The sequence below is a fragment of the Thrips palmi genome, unplaced genomic scaffold, assembly GCF_012932325.1.
Source record: "Thrips palmi isolate BJ-2018 unplaced genomic scaffold, TpBJ-2018v1 HiC_scaffold_3, whole genome shotgun sequence".
Lineage (NCBI taxonomy): Eukaryota > Metazoa > Arthropoda > Insecta > Thysanoptera > Thripidae > Thrips > Thrips palmi.
The window spans coordinates 371,736-386,170 of record NW_023144630.1 but is presented as its reverse complement, the minus strand read 5'-3'; the positions used below and the strand labels follow the sequence as shown (position 1 = coordinate 386,170).

At 50.4% G+C, this 14,435-nt stretch overlaps 1 protein-coding gene across 4 annotated transcripts in view; it reads right to left on the bottom strand.

Moving 5' to 3' along the window:
• Positions 1 to 14,435, bottom strand: part of LOC117648609 (probable phospholipid-transporting ATPase VD) — a 32,590-nt gene that overhangs the window by 2,470 nt on the left and 15,685 nt on the right. For 2 of the 4 annotated variants that reach the window (XM_034391194.1, XM_034391195.1), the window contains 16 exons: positions 5,906 to 6,086; positions 5,171 to 5,387; positions 4,734 to 4,990; positions 4,498 to 4,647; positions 4,295 to 4,408; positions 3,910 to 4,212; positions 3,269 to 3,836; positions 3,017 to 3,187; positions 2,303 to 2,936; positions 2,019 to 2,222; positions 1,569 to 1,926; positions 1,373 to 1,496; positions 1,130 to 1,287; positions 940 to 1,044; positions 651 to 838; positions 429 to 569 (listed from right to left, as the gene is read on the bottom strand). In XM_034391194.1, the coding sequence (XP_034247085.1) occupies positions 429 to 569; positions 651 to 838; positions 940 to 1,044; positions 1,130 to 1,287; positions 1,373 to 1,496; positions 1,569 to 1,926; positions 2,019 to 2,222; positions 2,303 to 2,936; positions 3,017 to 3,187; positions 3,269 to 3,836; positions 3,910 to 4,212; positions 4,295 to 4,408; positions 4,498 to 4,647; positions 4,734 to 4,990; positions 5,171 to 5,387; positions 5,906 to 6,086 (3,873 nt within the window). Of the gene's footprint in view, positions 1 to 428; positions 570 to 650; positions 839 to 939; positions 1,045 to 1,129; positions 1,288 to 1,372; positions 1,497 to 1,568; positions 1,927 to 2,018; positions 2,223 to 2,302; positions 2,937 to 3,016; positions 3,188 to 3,268; positions 3,837 to 3,909; positions 4,213 to 4,294; positions 4,409 to 4,497; positions 4,648 to 4,733; positions 4,991 to 5,170; positions 5,388 to 5,905; positions 6,087 to 7,427; positions 7,460 to 14,435 lie in introns of those variants that run through there. The other 2 variants (XM_034391197.1, XM_034391196.1) reach the window with 2 other exon arrangements.

Here is a 14,435-nt window from a genome sequence, read left to right as displayed (position 1 = left end):
ACTTGAACACTTGAGGCACAAACAAGCAGAGTTCAAATTTCACAGGAGCTCAATAAACACATACAAGCACACGACAAAACCAGTTTCGGGTCACTGCAGGGCTACCACATGGCAGTCAAGAGTCAGGGCCACACCACACACATGCTGCACACTAAGTCTTAGGTGCTTTGAAAGCAAATAAAAACATTGATAAAGTAAACGGGACAAAAAGCCACTCTAGAAAACATTAAGAGACAAATGAAGGGTGGAAAACGCACACTTGGCAATGAAAATGAAATTTGAAATTGATTTCCAATCGAGAATGTGACAGGTTGATGTCAATTTTATTATGCATGAACAGCTTGGACAAACAATGAATGTGGCCAAGTGCACCAGTGTGGTGGTGTGTGTGCCACTTGAAACATGCATGGTGAGCGCTGCAGTAGTACCTGAACACTGACGACACTGAAGTGGATTTCGACCACGAGACCAGCATATCCTCACCTCGACGACGAGCTCGTTGCCAATCAATGAGGGCACGAGTAACATCATTGGGAAACAAGCGGGTTTCCAAACTTCTCATCACAAACCTGCGGACAACAAAAGACTCAATAGAACCACTTTTGAGAATGTTAAAAACAATCTAGATTGGTTACGAGAAGGCATTGTACCTCGGAAGCAATGCTGTGACAATTGACAGTGCCACTACACTCCAATGCACTGGTGATGAGAACGCTTTGAGAACTGCACCATAACTGGTTGAATAACCTATGTACGGTATTCTGATTGAGTTGTATAGAATAGTGAAAGCAAAGTAGATTACGAGTGACAGAACAATTGCAGCCAGATGTATTATAGTCTGAAAATTCACAGGAAAAAACAAACACATTAACAAGGTAAATGTACAAAGCATTAAGACCCATTTTCTTTAATAATAAAAATTAATAACTAAGCAATTACCCAGGAACGAATTTCAATGGCTGCTTGAAGCACCATGATAAACATACAGGATGTTGTGACTGTGGTACCAAATTGCCACAAGCCAACATCAGAATCATTGTAAGCCTGAAAAAGTGGACGAAAAAAATATAATTCCATTCATAATACAAATGCATTACCAGCAGACATTGAGGCATTCAATTGCACTTACTCCTCTTGCAACAAAGAAGACAACCAAGCTCTGATATAAACAATCTGCCATGGTGACCCAAAAGGAATGTGGTTTGTAAACTCTACCCAGACGGCCCTGACGATACAAATGTGGCTGGGCAAGCAAAATTTCTTCAGGTGCATCTTGGTCATAAATTCCTGAAAAAAGGTAAAAGCAATTAATAATAATAATCATTGACATAACTGTATAAGAAAATATATGTAGTTGTAATTAATTTCTTACCAATTGCAAATGGAGCAAAAGATGAGAACATTAAATTAAACAGCATGAGGAACATGTCATCAAGCATGATTTGACCAGAATAGCCACAGTAAAGCTGGTACCAAAAAATGAGGAACACAAATGTCTGAAAACAAAAACAACATAAGATGGAGGCAAACAAGAGATAAACTTTCGATTTTGTTGCTTGAAAACTTACAGCATTTTTGTAGAAAAAGTAAAGTATCATTGAAGCTAGCCGATGGTAACACCAATGTCCATGAACTAACAGAAATCTTTCTAAATACTTAAATCTCGACAAGGCAAAGTCTGACGCCATCACAGCCTGCATGCCTTCCTGCCCAGAGATGCCTATACCAATGTCTGCTGTTTGAATCATTGACACATCATTTGCTCCATCTCCAACAGCTAAAGTTCTCATCTTTAGCTGCTCTTTGACAACTCTCACAATGTAAGCTTTCTGTAAGGGAGTAGCCCGGCAGCAGAGAACAGAGGAGCAATGCCTTGTAAGTTCCAGAAATGGTTTTTGCAACTTGGACCGTCTGTCCAGAATGTACCTACAAGAGAGAAAAAATGAAGTAAGTAAACTATTTCAGAAAACAAGACAACACCAGACTTTGGTCCTCTAAATATAGCAACATTGACATACGTTAGAGACTTTCCATCCACAACGAGAGCTCTTTTACGACTCATCCTGACTCCAGCGGAATGCGACATGGTAGGCATAGGTCTGGCGTTGTTGTGGGAGGGAGGCACAGCATCCACACGCTCATTGGGTTTGGGGTGAATACCAGCTCCACCCACTCGCATACGGGTCACATTTGTTCCCCCTGTCAGAAGAGGCGGGTTGATTCTAAGGAACAGATAGACAAGGGTTATTAATGCAAGGTATTCAGCAGAATATTTACAGCAATGCAAAAGTTAGTAACTTACACAACAGGAGGATTATCTCGCTCAATCTCTGCAAGATAGAACGCTATTGTTCTTTCCGCAGCTTCTTTGGAGCGTGCAGATATTTTTAGAAGTTCCATTTGGGGTGAGAATAACTTCGCAGAGTATGCGACATTAATGGCAGTTTCTGGTTTGTCACCAGTTAGCACCCACAGGACGATGCCAGCACTCAAAAGAGCAGCTATTGTCTCAGGGACACCTTCTTGGAGCCTGTCTTCAATACCGGTCGCCCCAAGCAGAACGAGAGAGTTCTCCATGCTGCTGTACAGCTCTCTGGTCCGCTTTTCACGTTCTCGATGGTCATTTATCATTTCTATTTCTCCTTTGGTACGAACCCAATTAGCATAAAACTGTTCTGACAAAATTCGCTTAGCCATCACAAGAACTCGTAATCCTTGCTTGGCATACGAATTCAGGTGCTGCTGTGTCCGCATGATCATGTGTTTCATAGCTGAGTCATCAGTGGGAGCCAAAAGAGTAAGAATAGTGGAGTCAGCGCCCTTGGAATACAAGATAATTTCTCTTGTGTGAGGATGTCGAATAACAACAGACATGCATTTTCGGCTGGAGTCAAAAGGTAAAACTTGGAGAAGTTCAAATTCCATCAAACCTTCACCTGAGAAGGAAAATATTAGAAAATTTACAATCAGTTCATTAAATAACAGATGCAAGAAAATAATCAAAACAGCTTTTTACCAGGAACAAAAAGGGTGGCATAGTGTGCAGATTTGCGAACCAGTCGACAATTGTAGCTATATGCTGCCTCCACCAGAGCAATCTCGTCAGGGCTTTCTGCCTCAAATATTGGTTTCAGGTCACCCATGATTGGTGTTGTCCGACCTTGGCTGAGAGCTGGAGCACTACTCCCTGAAATAATACACAGAATATTAATAATAAAATGAATGAACAGAAAATGCATGTGTCAATGTCAATTGAACAATCAAATACCTCTTCTACTGGTCAAGCTGATGAAAGGAGGCACATTTAAGAGCCTCGGTCGTAGTGCAGATTTTTTCTTTCTAGAAATGGGGGGACTTGGCTGCAGATGAGAGGGGGTTGGAAAGGATGCAGATGTGTTGCCAAGACTGGAGAATCCAACAACAGGAGTGGAATCAACAGGGGTTGGTACAGAAGAGGCTTTCATTTGGTTGAGCATGCTTTTGGATGGGATGGGCTGGGGGGTGCTTGAAAGAGCAGACAGTGGAGGTGGCGATGGAGTCACTGATCGGGATTCAGTTAGTCTTGTGTATTTATCGCCATAAATTGTCTGAGGAGTCATGTTGGGAGTGGATGAATTAGAAGCGGAGATATTTTCTTGCGAGTGGAAGAGAAATTTTCCGCTAGTAGAGGGTGCATTTGGATGAGCACTGGAGGTACCAGCTCGAGCTCCTGCACTGTGCGGATGCTTTGATGTTGTCGGAGTAGTCTCTTCTGTGATAGGCTCGACTGTTATTGAATTATTTGGATCAAATAAATTTGGCACAGGATTTGATTCTATCACACCACTATCATTCATCTGCAATAAATAGAACATTGTTTAGAGTTTAGTTGCTTTGAATTGTCTCCCTGAAACACGAATGGAAACTTACCATATCATGATGAGGATGCCTGGCAACAACTACAGTATTACAAATAGCAAGAACAAGAAGAAATTCTTGCAGTTTCTGTGAATGAGCTGATCTGCCGACAAGCGCAGCACTTGCTGCACCCCCTGCATCTTTCGCATTGTCATTGGCTGACTGGGATCCCACATAGTCCGAGTCAGAGGCCATCTCTTGAGTAAAATCAACAACATCCTTCGACTTATGTGACATACTCAGTTGGGCTAATTCTTCCAAAAGAACAGGATTCACTGTGACTGGTATTGGAATCCCTGGTCTAAGTCTAAGAGTCTGCAAGCAAACAGAGTAAACAAGCATAATAGAAATCACTCTCAAAGAACCAAGGCAAATTTTGACACAGAGAGCACTTTACCTCTATATTCTCTGGAGGAGGGTGGTTGTAGTCCACACCCCCAATAGCACATCTCCTGAACAACATTTTATTTTCAGTCAAAGTTCCTGTTTTGTCAGAAAAAATATATTGCACCTGAAATGTAAAAGAAGAAAAATGAAGGGAAATCAAACAAAATGTTTTGAACAGTTATTGAGACTGACAACCATAGGATGGCTACAAACCTGTCCCAGTTCTTCTGTTATGTTCAAAGCTCTGCATTCAATACGCTTGTCAGTCAGAGGATCGTACAAGTCTTTATTGTGGTGAATGTGATACACTTGAGCAAGTTTAGTCATTTCAATACTAACATATAGTGACAGTGGTATCATAATCTGCAACAGAACATAAAACCACAAATATAAAATCAAGCCTCCACAAACATATGGATTGGGAAATTTTGAGGGCTTCAATTGTTTACCTGAAGAATGATGATGAAAGTCCAAAAGGCAAGGAAGCCTTCACAGGATGGTGTTCGTTGGATCAAATTTGGAATGAAGGGAATAAACTCTTCCGGGTCATAGCCCTGCAGCCAGAACCTGCAGCCGACAGCCCCCACGACGCACAGCACTATCAAGATGACGACGCACCAGATGATGTCCATGTTCATTTGTCGCTCCAGTTTAGAGCGCTTGTACCTGGGACCGCCGTTGTTCAACATGGCCTTGGACTCGTGACCTGGAAACCCGATAACAATGTTTAGTCATTTTGAGCCAATGGTATTGAATTTTCCAATTTTTTTCTTTCTTTAAAATTTTTAAAATTTCCAAAATTTCCGAAACATTTAAAAAATTAAAATTTTTAAAAAATTAAAAATTTTTAAAAAATTTAAATTTTTTAAAAATTTAGTAAACGTACCGGCGTAGACGACGATGCCCTCGACGAAGTCAGTGTTCTTGAGCACGCACTCGCGCAGCAGCAGGTTCTCGGTGCCCACGGGCACGGTGGCGCCCGAGGGGTGCACCAGGGTGCCGTGGAAGCGGTACATCTTGGTGGTGGGCGGGTCCACCTCCACTTTGCTGCGGAACAGGCTCGGCTCGAACGTGCGGTACTTGTCCACGAAGCCGCGCGCCACCTGCACCAACAATTCAGTCATTTTATACGGGGTCTTTCCGTCTTTTCAAAACTGGTTTTCGATTTCCTCTGACTTTTCCCCGATTTTTCCTCTCATAAAATAGCACATTCCTCTGACAATTTAGCCGAGTGAAACATTGATTCATCGGTAACACAATATTTGAACACAAGTGCATGATTGGGTATCTTTTTTCACTAATTGGCAGTTGTTTTGATCAAAACAATTTTCCCCTGACATTTTGAAAAAGTAAAATAAAAATTCCAAACATTTCCCTTGAACTGACACATATTCCTCCCCTGACTTTTCCCCCGATTTCCAGGTTTTCAACATTTTCAAAAACCCTGTTTAGTGATTGAGAAGAAAAGCAATCGTATTTTGAAATTTCAAAAAACGCATAAGGGACCATACTGCATGATAAAATTACTGAACTTGCGGAAGCTAAAAGGCTACTTCGTGCTTTACTGAAAAAAAAAAAAAAAAAAAGGAAGAGAGGGAAAAGAGTTGAGCCAGTGACCGACCTGTCGGGGCTTGAGGTTGGTCTCGCCGTCCAGGTTGCACGTGTCGATGTAGCACATTCCGTTGGGGTCGGAGCTCCGCAGCAGCAGCACGTCGGCAGGGATCACCTCGTTGTTGGACAGGTGCACCAGGTCGCCGACGCGGAGGTCCTGCCACAGCAGCCGCCTGTAGCGGCCCGCCTCGCTGCAACACAAAACAGAAAAAAAGCACGTCAGCGAAATCACTTCTTCAATCGATATTTCAAGGGGAGCACAGGCGTGGATTTTATTACTGGGAAAAGAGGTAAGTGTGTGTGTGTGTGAGTAATGGGGGTAATTCACCCCTCCCACCCCCATTTTTTTTAAAGGGCGCGTGGAGGGCTTGAAAGAAGCAGGCCTTTGCTCATGTAAAGGCAAAAACCGCTAAATCTAAGAATAAACTCTGGTTCTCTCTTGAGGGGGACCCATTGATGAGAATTTGTTCAATATACAAATTTGTAAGAGCGAAAACAACAGCAACAAAAAAGCATCACAATTTCCCACCCGGCATCTTTGTTAGTTGGAGAGAATTAACGGTCCATGGGTTTCGTCAGAGGCCACGTCTATTTCAGATTATAAGTTTCAATTGAGCGCCAATCAGAGAGGAGGCAGCAATGATGAAACTCGAGGAAACGTGTGCCCATGATCGCAAAATGAGGCGAGAAAAAAGATGTAAAAAATAAAAACAAAAAACACACACACGCTGACCGACACCTTCCCTTGCACCAGCCACGCGACGCACAGTGGGCCAGAAGACCGGTGGAGGCGGTCAAAACTCTAGACGCGTTTTGAGCTCCAGAGTCGCTAAATGGTACTCGAACCGAACGTGTGACCCCACCAATGGATTGCCCTCCGAACGAGGAATCCATTGGTGGGGTCACACGTTCGGTTCGAGTCCCATTTAGCGACTCTGGAGCTCAAAACGCGTCTGGAGTTTTGTCCGCCTGCACCGGTCTTCTGGCCCACTGTGCGACGCTCTCCGGCACGCTCCGGCATTCCAGTGGCCGCGCGACGCCGCGACGCGCAAGCAGGCAGACGCAAGCGCGTCCTCGGTCGCCCGTTCGAGAAAAATGCGGTTCTCAACTCAATGAGCGCTCGTCGCTTGCGTCGCCGTCACCACACTGTTAAACTGTTGGATTGTCACTCGATGACGATTTCAAGGCTCATTGTCCTAGCAAGACAAGAATGTCATCAGACCAGTTGTTGACATTGACTTGACACCTATGCAATTAAGTGCAAGAGCTTCGATAGAAATGTCTTCAATTCGTGATGACATTGTTAGTAGTTTAAAATTTGAGATTCAGTGTCTGAATTAGTGGTTCAGGCGCGTGGTACTAAAATTTCAGTAAAAAACTAAAACTTCCAGTGGAGTGGTGAAAATGTCATCCACGATTTTGCCACAATGTGCCAGCACATTTCCTGTCCCATGGGTGGGCGCTGCATGACTCGTGGGCGGACAGGGCGGAGGAGCTAAGGGAGGGGGAGGGGGGGGGGAGGGCTTTCTTACAGTGTGACTGACGGCATGCCGGACGACGTCACCAAGTGGTCTGTAATCACGCTCGGTGCTCGGACTAAAGGCAGTCGCATTACATCGACCGGACAGCCGCAAAGTCGCAAAGCTGCCTCTGCTGCCTGGATTTCGATATCTAGCAGGGCCACAGGCCTGGCAGCGCACAGTGGGCGGTGGAGGCGGCCAAAACTCTAGACGCGTTTTGAGCTCCAGAGTCGCTAAATGGGACTCGAACCGAACGTGTGACCCCACCAATGGATTCCTCGTTTGCACAGCAATCCATTGGTGGGGTCACACGTTCGGTTCGAGTGCCACTTAGCGACTCTGGAGCTCAAAACGCGTCTAGAGTTTCGGCCGCCTCCACCGGTCTTCTAGCCCACTTGCGCTGGCGTCTCTAGTCCAGACGACCGGGACGGCCGCGCCAGCCGAGCGATCCAGAAGATCGGTTCGACGCTCTGTCTCTCTCGCACCCTTACGGCGAACCCCACGAGTGCGAGAGAGACAGAGCGACCAAACGACCCTTTCGAATCGGCCGGCAGAATGTCAGAATGGCGAGCGGGGCGTCGATAAGACGATAAGATAGGGGACCCTCGTCGTCGTTGTCCACGCAGGGCAACGCCGGGCAGCGCCGTGACGTCAGAGAGGGCTCGGCGAAATAGATGCTTCGCGATGCAACAAAAAAAAGTAAAAGAAACAGTTTTGAGCATGTGAAGTGATAGCGATGAGGTGTCAGCTAAAAAAAAGTGACTCAGAGAGGGAGAGAAAGGAAGGAAGAGAGAGAGGGAGTGATAGGGAGAGAGAGGGAGAGAGAGAGAGGGATGGAGAGAGAGAGGGAGGGAGAGGGAGGGGGAGAGGGAGGGGGAGAGGGAGGGGGAGAGGAGAGAGAGAGAGAGAGAGAGAGAGAGAGGAGAGAGAGAGAGAGAGAGAGAGGGAGGGAGGGAGGGAGGGAGAGAGGGAGGGAGGGAGGGAGAGAGGGAGAGAGAGGGAGAGAGAGCGTGAGGTGGGCCACGGGATAAGACAAAGACAGCCCCTGCAGCGCTGCCATAAGCGGTTAAACACATGGCCGAGGAAAGGCTAGAGAGCCCGGACGTCTGGACGTCGTCGCCGCGTGTCGAACAGGTCACGGCAGGAAGCGATGCGGCGACGCGAGGCACACTGCTAGTAGATTAGCGCGCGGACGGACAGATAAGCGGCGATACCGCACAAGGCCGCCGCGGCCACCCCGCGTTGTCTGCCTCTCTCGCACGCACGGGGCGCTCCCTGCGGGTGCGAGAGAGACAGAGCCAATTTGGCGCCACTTTTTCGGGTCGGGTGAACCCATCCATCCGACAAGGGGCCTTCAGCCGCAGCATACGCTGCGCTGAGGAGAGGCAATCTTGACCTGAGCAGGCCTCCAATCGGCTCGCCTGCTGCACGGTGAAGAAAGTCATCTTGGCTGGCCGAGCATGACGGGGCGGGCCCGAAAGGCAGACGATCACTTGTGGTCCAGCCGTTAATCGCAATCGCAGTGTGGTCTAGCCCTTAATGGTAATGGTAATGCAGGGTAGGCAACAGCCTCACACGCGAGCCAGGCGGGCTAGCCTACCCGGCCCCCGCGAGCGCCTGCCGGGTAGGCAACAGTCCGACACGCGCGCCAGGCGGGCTGGCCCACCCTGCATACCATTACCATTAAGGGCTGGACCACACATGACGGCGGCGACCAAGCCCTGCCTTGGCCCTGCACAGTGGGCTCGAGTGGGCCAGAAGACAGGTGAAGACGGCCGAAACAGACGCGTTGACCTCCAGAGTCTCTAAATAGGACTCAAATCGAACGTGTGACCCCACCAATGGATTGCTCTCCGAACGAGGAATCCATTGGTGGGGTCATACGTTCGGTTCGAGCCCTGTTTAGCGACTCTGGAGCTCAAAACGGGTCGGGAGTTTTGGCCGCCTGCACCGGTCTTCTGGCCCACTGTGCCCTGCCCTGGCGACGCGGCTCCTGGTTTGAATTCACCGGGATTGGAACGGGGGCCTCAGAGGGAGACAGGAAAAGAGGGAAGGGGAGGGGGAAGGGTCGCTGAACCAATCTTCGCCATCCTTGCCATGTTAGCATGGCCGTCCCCGCGCTGTCGCCAGACGAATTTCCGCACACCCCATCCCCCTCCCCAAAGGTGCTCTAGGGTCGCCAAATGGGACTCGAACCGAACGTGTGACCCCACCAATGGATCGCTCTCCGAACGAGGAATCCATTGATGGGGTCACACGTTCGGTTCGCGTCCCATTTAGCGACTCTGGAGCTCAAAACGCGTCTGGAGTTTCGGCCGCCTCCATCGGTGGTCCTGGCCCGCCATTCCCGCCTGGCCCGCCAGGCCCGCCATTCATGAAGCCATTTCACAAGCTCGCTCTTTAAAAAACAAAAAAAAAAAACAAAAAAAACAAAAAAAAAGGCTTGTGCGGGGCCGGCGGCCATTTGTCAACGGTATGGACAGTGAACGTGCGACATTGAACAGCAGTTGGCGGCCGACATGGAATGGCGCTAAGTGGAGCTTGCACACGCGGGGGAGGGGAGAAGGGGAGGAGGAGGGGGGGAAAGGGGGGGAGGGGGACGAGAGGGGTAGGAGGGGAGGGGAGGGGGCGAGAAGACTGGAGGGGTGGGAACGACAAAGTCGCTACAAACCCGCAGATCGAAACCTGTAGTGGCAATCCCCATGCCGCACACAGTGTGCCAGTGCCACACACACACATGCCAAATGGAAAGTCAACGGGAAAGGGTGTGGTGTGGGCTCGCTCGGATGTGGGCCACGCCGACAGGAAAAGCGTCACAATATCGCACAGAGCAAGCAAAAGCCCTTTCCTCAGAATAACTAACAAGCAACATAATTTTTCTTTGTTGGCAGAAGCAACGGGTGAAGTTATCAACCGAATAAGCCACAATCGTCTCAAACGCCCCCCCCCCCCCCTCTCCCTCTCCCTCTTTTCCTCCTAGGACGCAGGCGGCAAAGAAAGAGAGAGAGAGAGAGAGAGAGAGAGAGAGAGAGAGAGAGAGAGATGAGTGTTGTGCGCGTGCCCGCTCGGCGGCACGCTCCTGTTTGGTTAGTCCGACGCGGCACCAACCAAATTGGCCCCCGACACGCACGGCTTCAATCTCCAATCCTTCAATCTTCAATCCGCGCCGCGCGAACGTTTGATTCGCCTTCACCAACCCACCATCTGTCTCGACTCCTTTCTTCAAAAGCGATTTGTTTTCCCGCGTCAAGTCTTTGCCGTCCCGCGGGGCCTGCAGACTGATTCCTCTAGAGTCGTTTTCGTCGCTCTGTCTCTCTCGCACTTAAGCGGGACGCCCCTAGAGTGCGAGAGAGACAGAGCGACGAAAACGACTCTCGGAATCAGTCTGTTGTCACCTTACGCACGTCTCACCCGCACGCTAAGCGACGAGCACACTCGCACAAAGGGGGAAAAAACAGCACCGCACTGTAAAAAATTTACTGCCATTTCATGACGATAAAGTAGTGACAAAGTCACCAAAAACTGGTGACGGGAGAGGGTCAGAATAGAGTACTAAGCTTGAAGCCACACTCTCAATGTTGTATAGTGAAGATTCTCTATATTATGGTGAAAATGTTCTAAGTGGTGCAGCTGACTATATAACATACCATGGAGAATTGACTGTACCTTAAGGATATTTTGACGAATTTCGTTTGAATTATGGAGAAAATCTCCAAGGCGCAGCCTTACACTGTAAGACATTTACAGTGCAGCAAGCATAGCAACCACCACACGGGCAAAAAAACAGTACCTGGTTCCCAGGAAGCCCATGGTAAAGACATGGGCGATTTCCAGGGGGTTCCTGGGAAAACCAGGAACCGTTTTTTTACCGTGTACGCTCGAAAAAAAAAAGCGTCAAATGCGCTTTAAGTTCTCAACAGTGGCGTGAAAACAAAATTTGGCGATTAGCAAACTTTGGGAGCCTTTTCGGCTCCGGCCACGTGGAACATCGATCAGGCGGCACGGTGTGGAAAAGGCCGAGCGGCCAGCGGACTCATTCCGAGAGTCGCTCTGTCTCTCTCGCACTCACGGGGCGTCCCGTATGGGTGCGAGAGAGACAGAGCGACGAAAGCGACTCTCGGTCTGCAGTGGACGGAAGGCGAGGCGAGGCGGAGACTTCACTACACTATGCTCTTTTCGAAGGTCGTCCTTGGCGTGGCGTGGCGCCGCGAGGCGCGCCTGGCGGACAGACGGGCAGAACCACAGACAAACAGACGGGCAGACAGACAGACGGGCAGACAGACAGACAGACGGACAGACAGACAGACAGACGGGCAGACAGACAGACAGACGGACAGACAGACAGACAGACGGACAGACAGACAGACAGACGGGCAGACAGACAGACAGACGGACAGACAGACGTGCGAATCGAGCCTTTCCAAAAACCCATCTGCGGCCGGAAACCGGAAGTTGGAACGCCAAGGCACGCCAAGGCGTGGACCAGCCCGTCGCGGCACTGGAAGCGCTGGAAGTGTTCCAGGTGGCTCACCTTATGGATTATGCATACACGCGTGCACGTCAAAAGTCGCTCACTTCCGCCGCTGAATCGAGAAAAACAACAACACCAAAAAACAAAAACAACAACAGCAAGTGACCGCACACTGGGAACCCAGGACGCGACTATCACGTTGAAACGAATGTGACAGAATGTCACGTTTCCTTTGAGCTTTGTGTCACATTCGTCTAAATGCGAATCGGCAATAAATTGGCCAAGTCACGTCCATTCAACTGACAGTGACACACTGCTCAAAGAAATTACGTGACTTATAGTCCTGATTTAAACCAGAGTTCAAAGAATGTGTATGCACCACCTGCTGTCTCGATTTTTTCCTCGAGAAGTTGCGTAGGAGCCAGGCTCAGGTACAGTCCTTGAGCGCTCTACTCTAGGGCTCTATGCGGAGCGGAGGTTCGCAGGCAAACCCTTTCGACAATGGCGCATGTGGGAACTTTCACGGCAGCACTGGACGGAGTGAACGGGGATGGACGAACCAGTGGCCTTGCAGCGTAGGGAAGGTCAAACTCCACGGAGCAGCGGGTGGCTCGCCGAAGGCGATGCACAGTGGGCCAGAAGACCGGTGGAGGCGGCCAAAACTCTGCACGCGTTTCGAGCTCCAGAGTCGCTAAATGGGACTCGAACCGAACGTGTGACCCCACCAATGGATTGCTCTCCGAACGAGGAATCCATTGGTGGGGTCACTCGCTCAGTTCGAGGCCTGTTTAGCGACTCTGGAGCTCAAAACGCGCCTAGAGTTTCGGCCGCCTCCGGCGGTCTTCTAACCCACTGTGCGTACGGGTGCCAAAGAGACGGGCCGAACTACGCCGCTGGGGGTGAGGGGAGAGGGCGTCGGCCGAAAAGGCCCAGGCCCGTCGCCGAGTGACTCATCCAGCCTGTCTCTATCGCACTCATGGGGCGTCCGGCACCGGAGCGAGAGAGAGAGAGAGAGAGAGAGAGAGAGAGCGAGAGAGCGAGAGAGAGAGAGAGAGAGAGCGAGAGAGAGAGAGAGAGAGCGAGAGAGCGAGAGAGCGAGAGAGAGCGAGAGAGCGAGAGAGAGAGAGAGAGAGCGAGAGCGAGAGAGCGAGAGAGCGAGAGAGCGAGAGAGAGAGAGAGAGAGAGAGAGAGAGAGAGAGCGAGCCCGCAGGGTACCGCGGGCAGAAGGCGTGGGGTGGGGGACATGCGGGTGTTACACAGTGTTACAGCACACAGGGCGTGTTACCGGCGCCGCCTCGCCCTGCTTGCGGTCCGTCCGTGTGCGTCACACGCACACAGGACAACTGACTGTTTGATCTACATGACACGTTCGGCCGCGCGACGCGCACGCCCCGGGCAAAGCCCCTTCCCGAGTAACGAAAACGGAAAAAAGGAGACCGAAACGCCGAATAAAACATATCCACATCTCTGTAATCTTGGCCGGGAGGGCAACGCGGGCACGTCCCGAAGAGGCCCCCGGGGTAGAGTGGGGCAGAGGACCGGTGGAGGTGGCCGAAACTCTTAACGCGTTTTGAGCTCCAGAGTCGCTAAATGGGACTCGAACCGAGCGTGTGACCCCACCAATGGATTCCTCGTTCGGAGAGCAATCCATTGGTGGGGTCACAGGTTCGGTTCGAGTCCCCTTCAGCGACTCTGGAGCTCAAAAACGCGTCTAGAGTTTCGGCCGCCTCCACCGGTCTTCTGGCCCACTGTGCACCCCTTTGCCTCCCCCGTCCCCACGGTCGCGTGCCGGCCGGTGCGCCTGCCAGTGTGCCCGCCACACACCAGTCAATTATGACAATGCCCCAGATTTGGTCAGCCGGCCAAGCTCACGAAGCTACCTTGGTTGGTTATTGGAAGGTCACTCCGCAACGTACTCTCGGCACGGCCGGGCACGGCATGGCAAGGCACGGCACCCCTTCGGCACCTGGGGGTCGATTCCCGCCGAAGGGCAAGCCCGCCTGTCCCGCGCACCCCGCGGCCCGCGAGCCCCGCGGCCACAAAGACGGTAATTTGACCAATTTCGTTTCGCGCCCCGATTTGCCCATGCCCACGCGCTGCCACACTGCCAACCAGCCAATACTACGGACAAGGCACGCGCACAGTGGGCCAGAATGCCGGTGGAGGCGGCCCAAACTCTAGACGCGTTTCGAGCTCCAGAGTCGCTAAATGGGACTCGAACGGAACGTGTGACCCCACCAATGGTGCTCTCCGAACGAGGAATCCATTAGTGGGGTCACACGTTCGGTTCGAGTCCTGCTTAGCGACTCTGGAGCTGAAAACGTGTCTAGAGTTTTTGCCGCCTCCACCGGCATTCTGGCCCACTGTGACGCGTTACCATTTCCAGACAGTGGCGTCACCCCCACCCCATCAGAGTGCCAACTAGACAACAAAAATATGATCAAGTCGTGTGTCCGCGTGTCTCGCTAACGGTGATCGATGCGCTCTGAAAAGGGGTAGGTTACAAGGTAGGGTACAAGGGATAGGTTGCCATCAACAAGTGCTGAAAC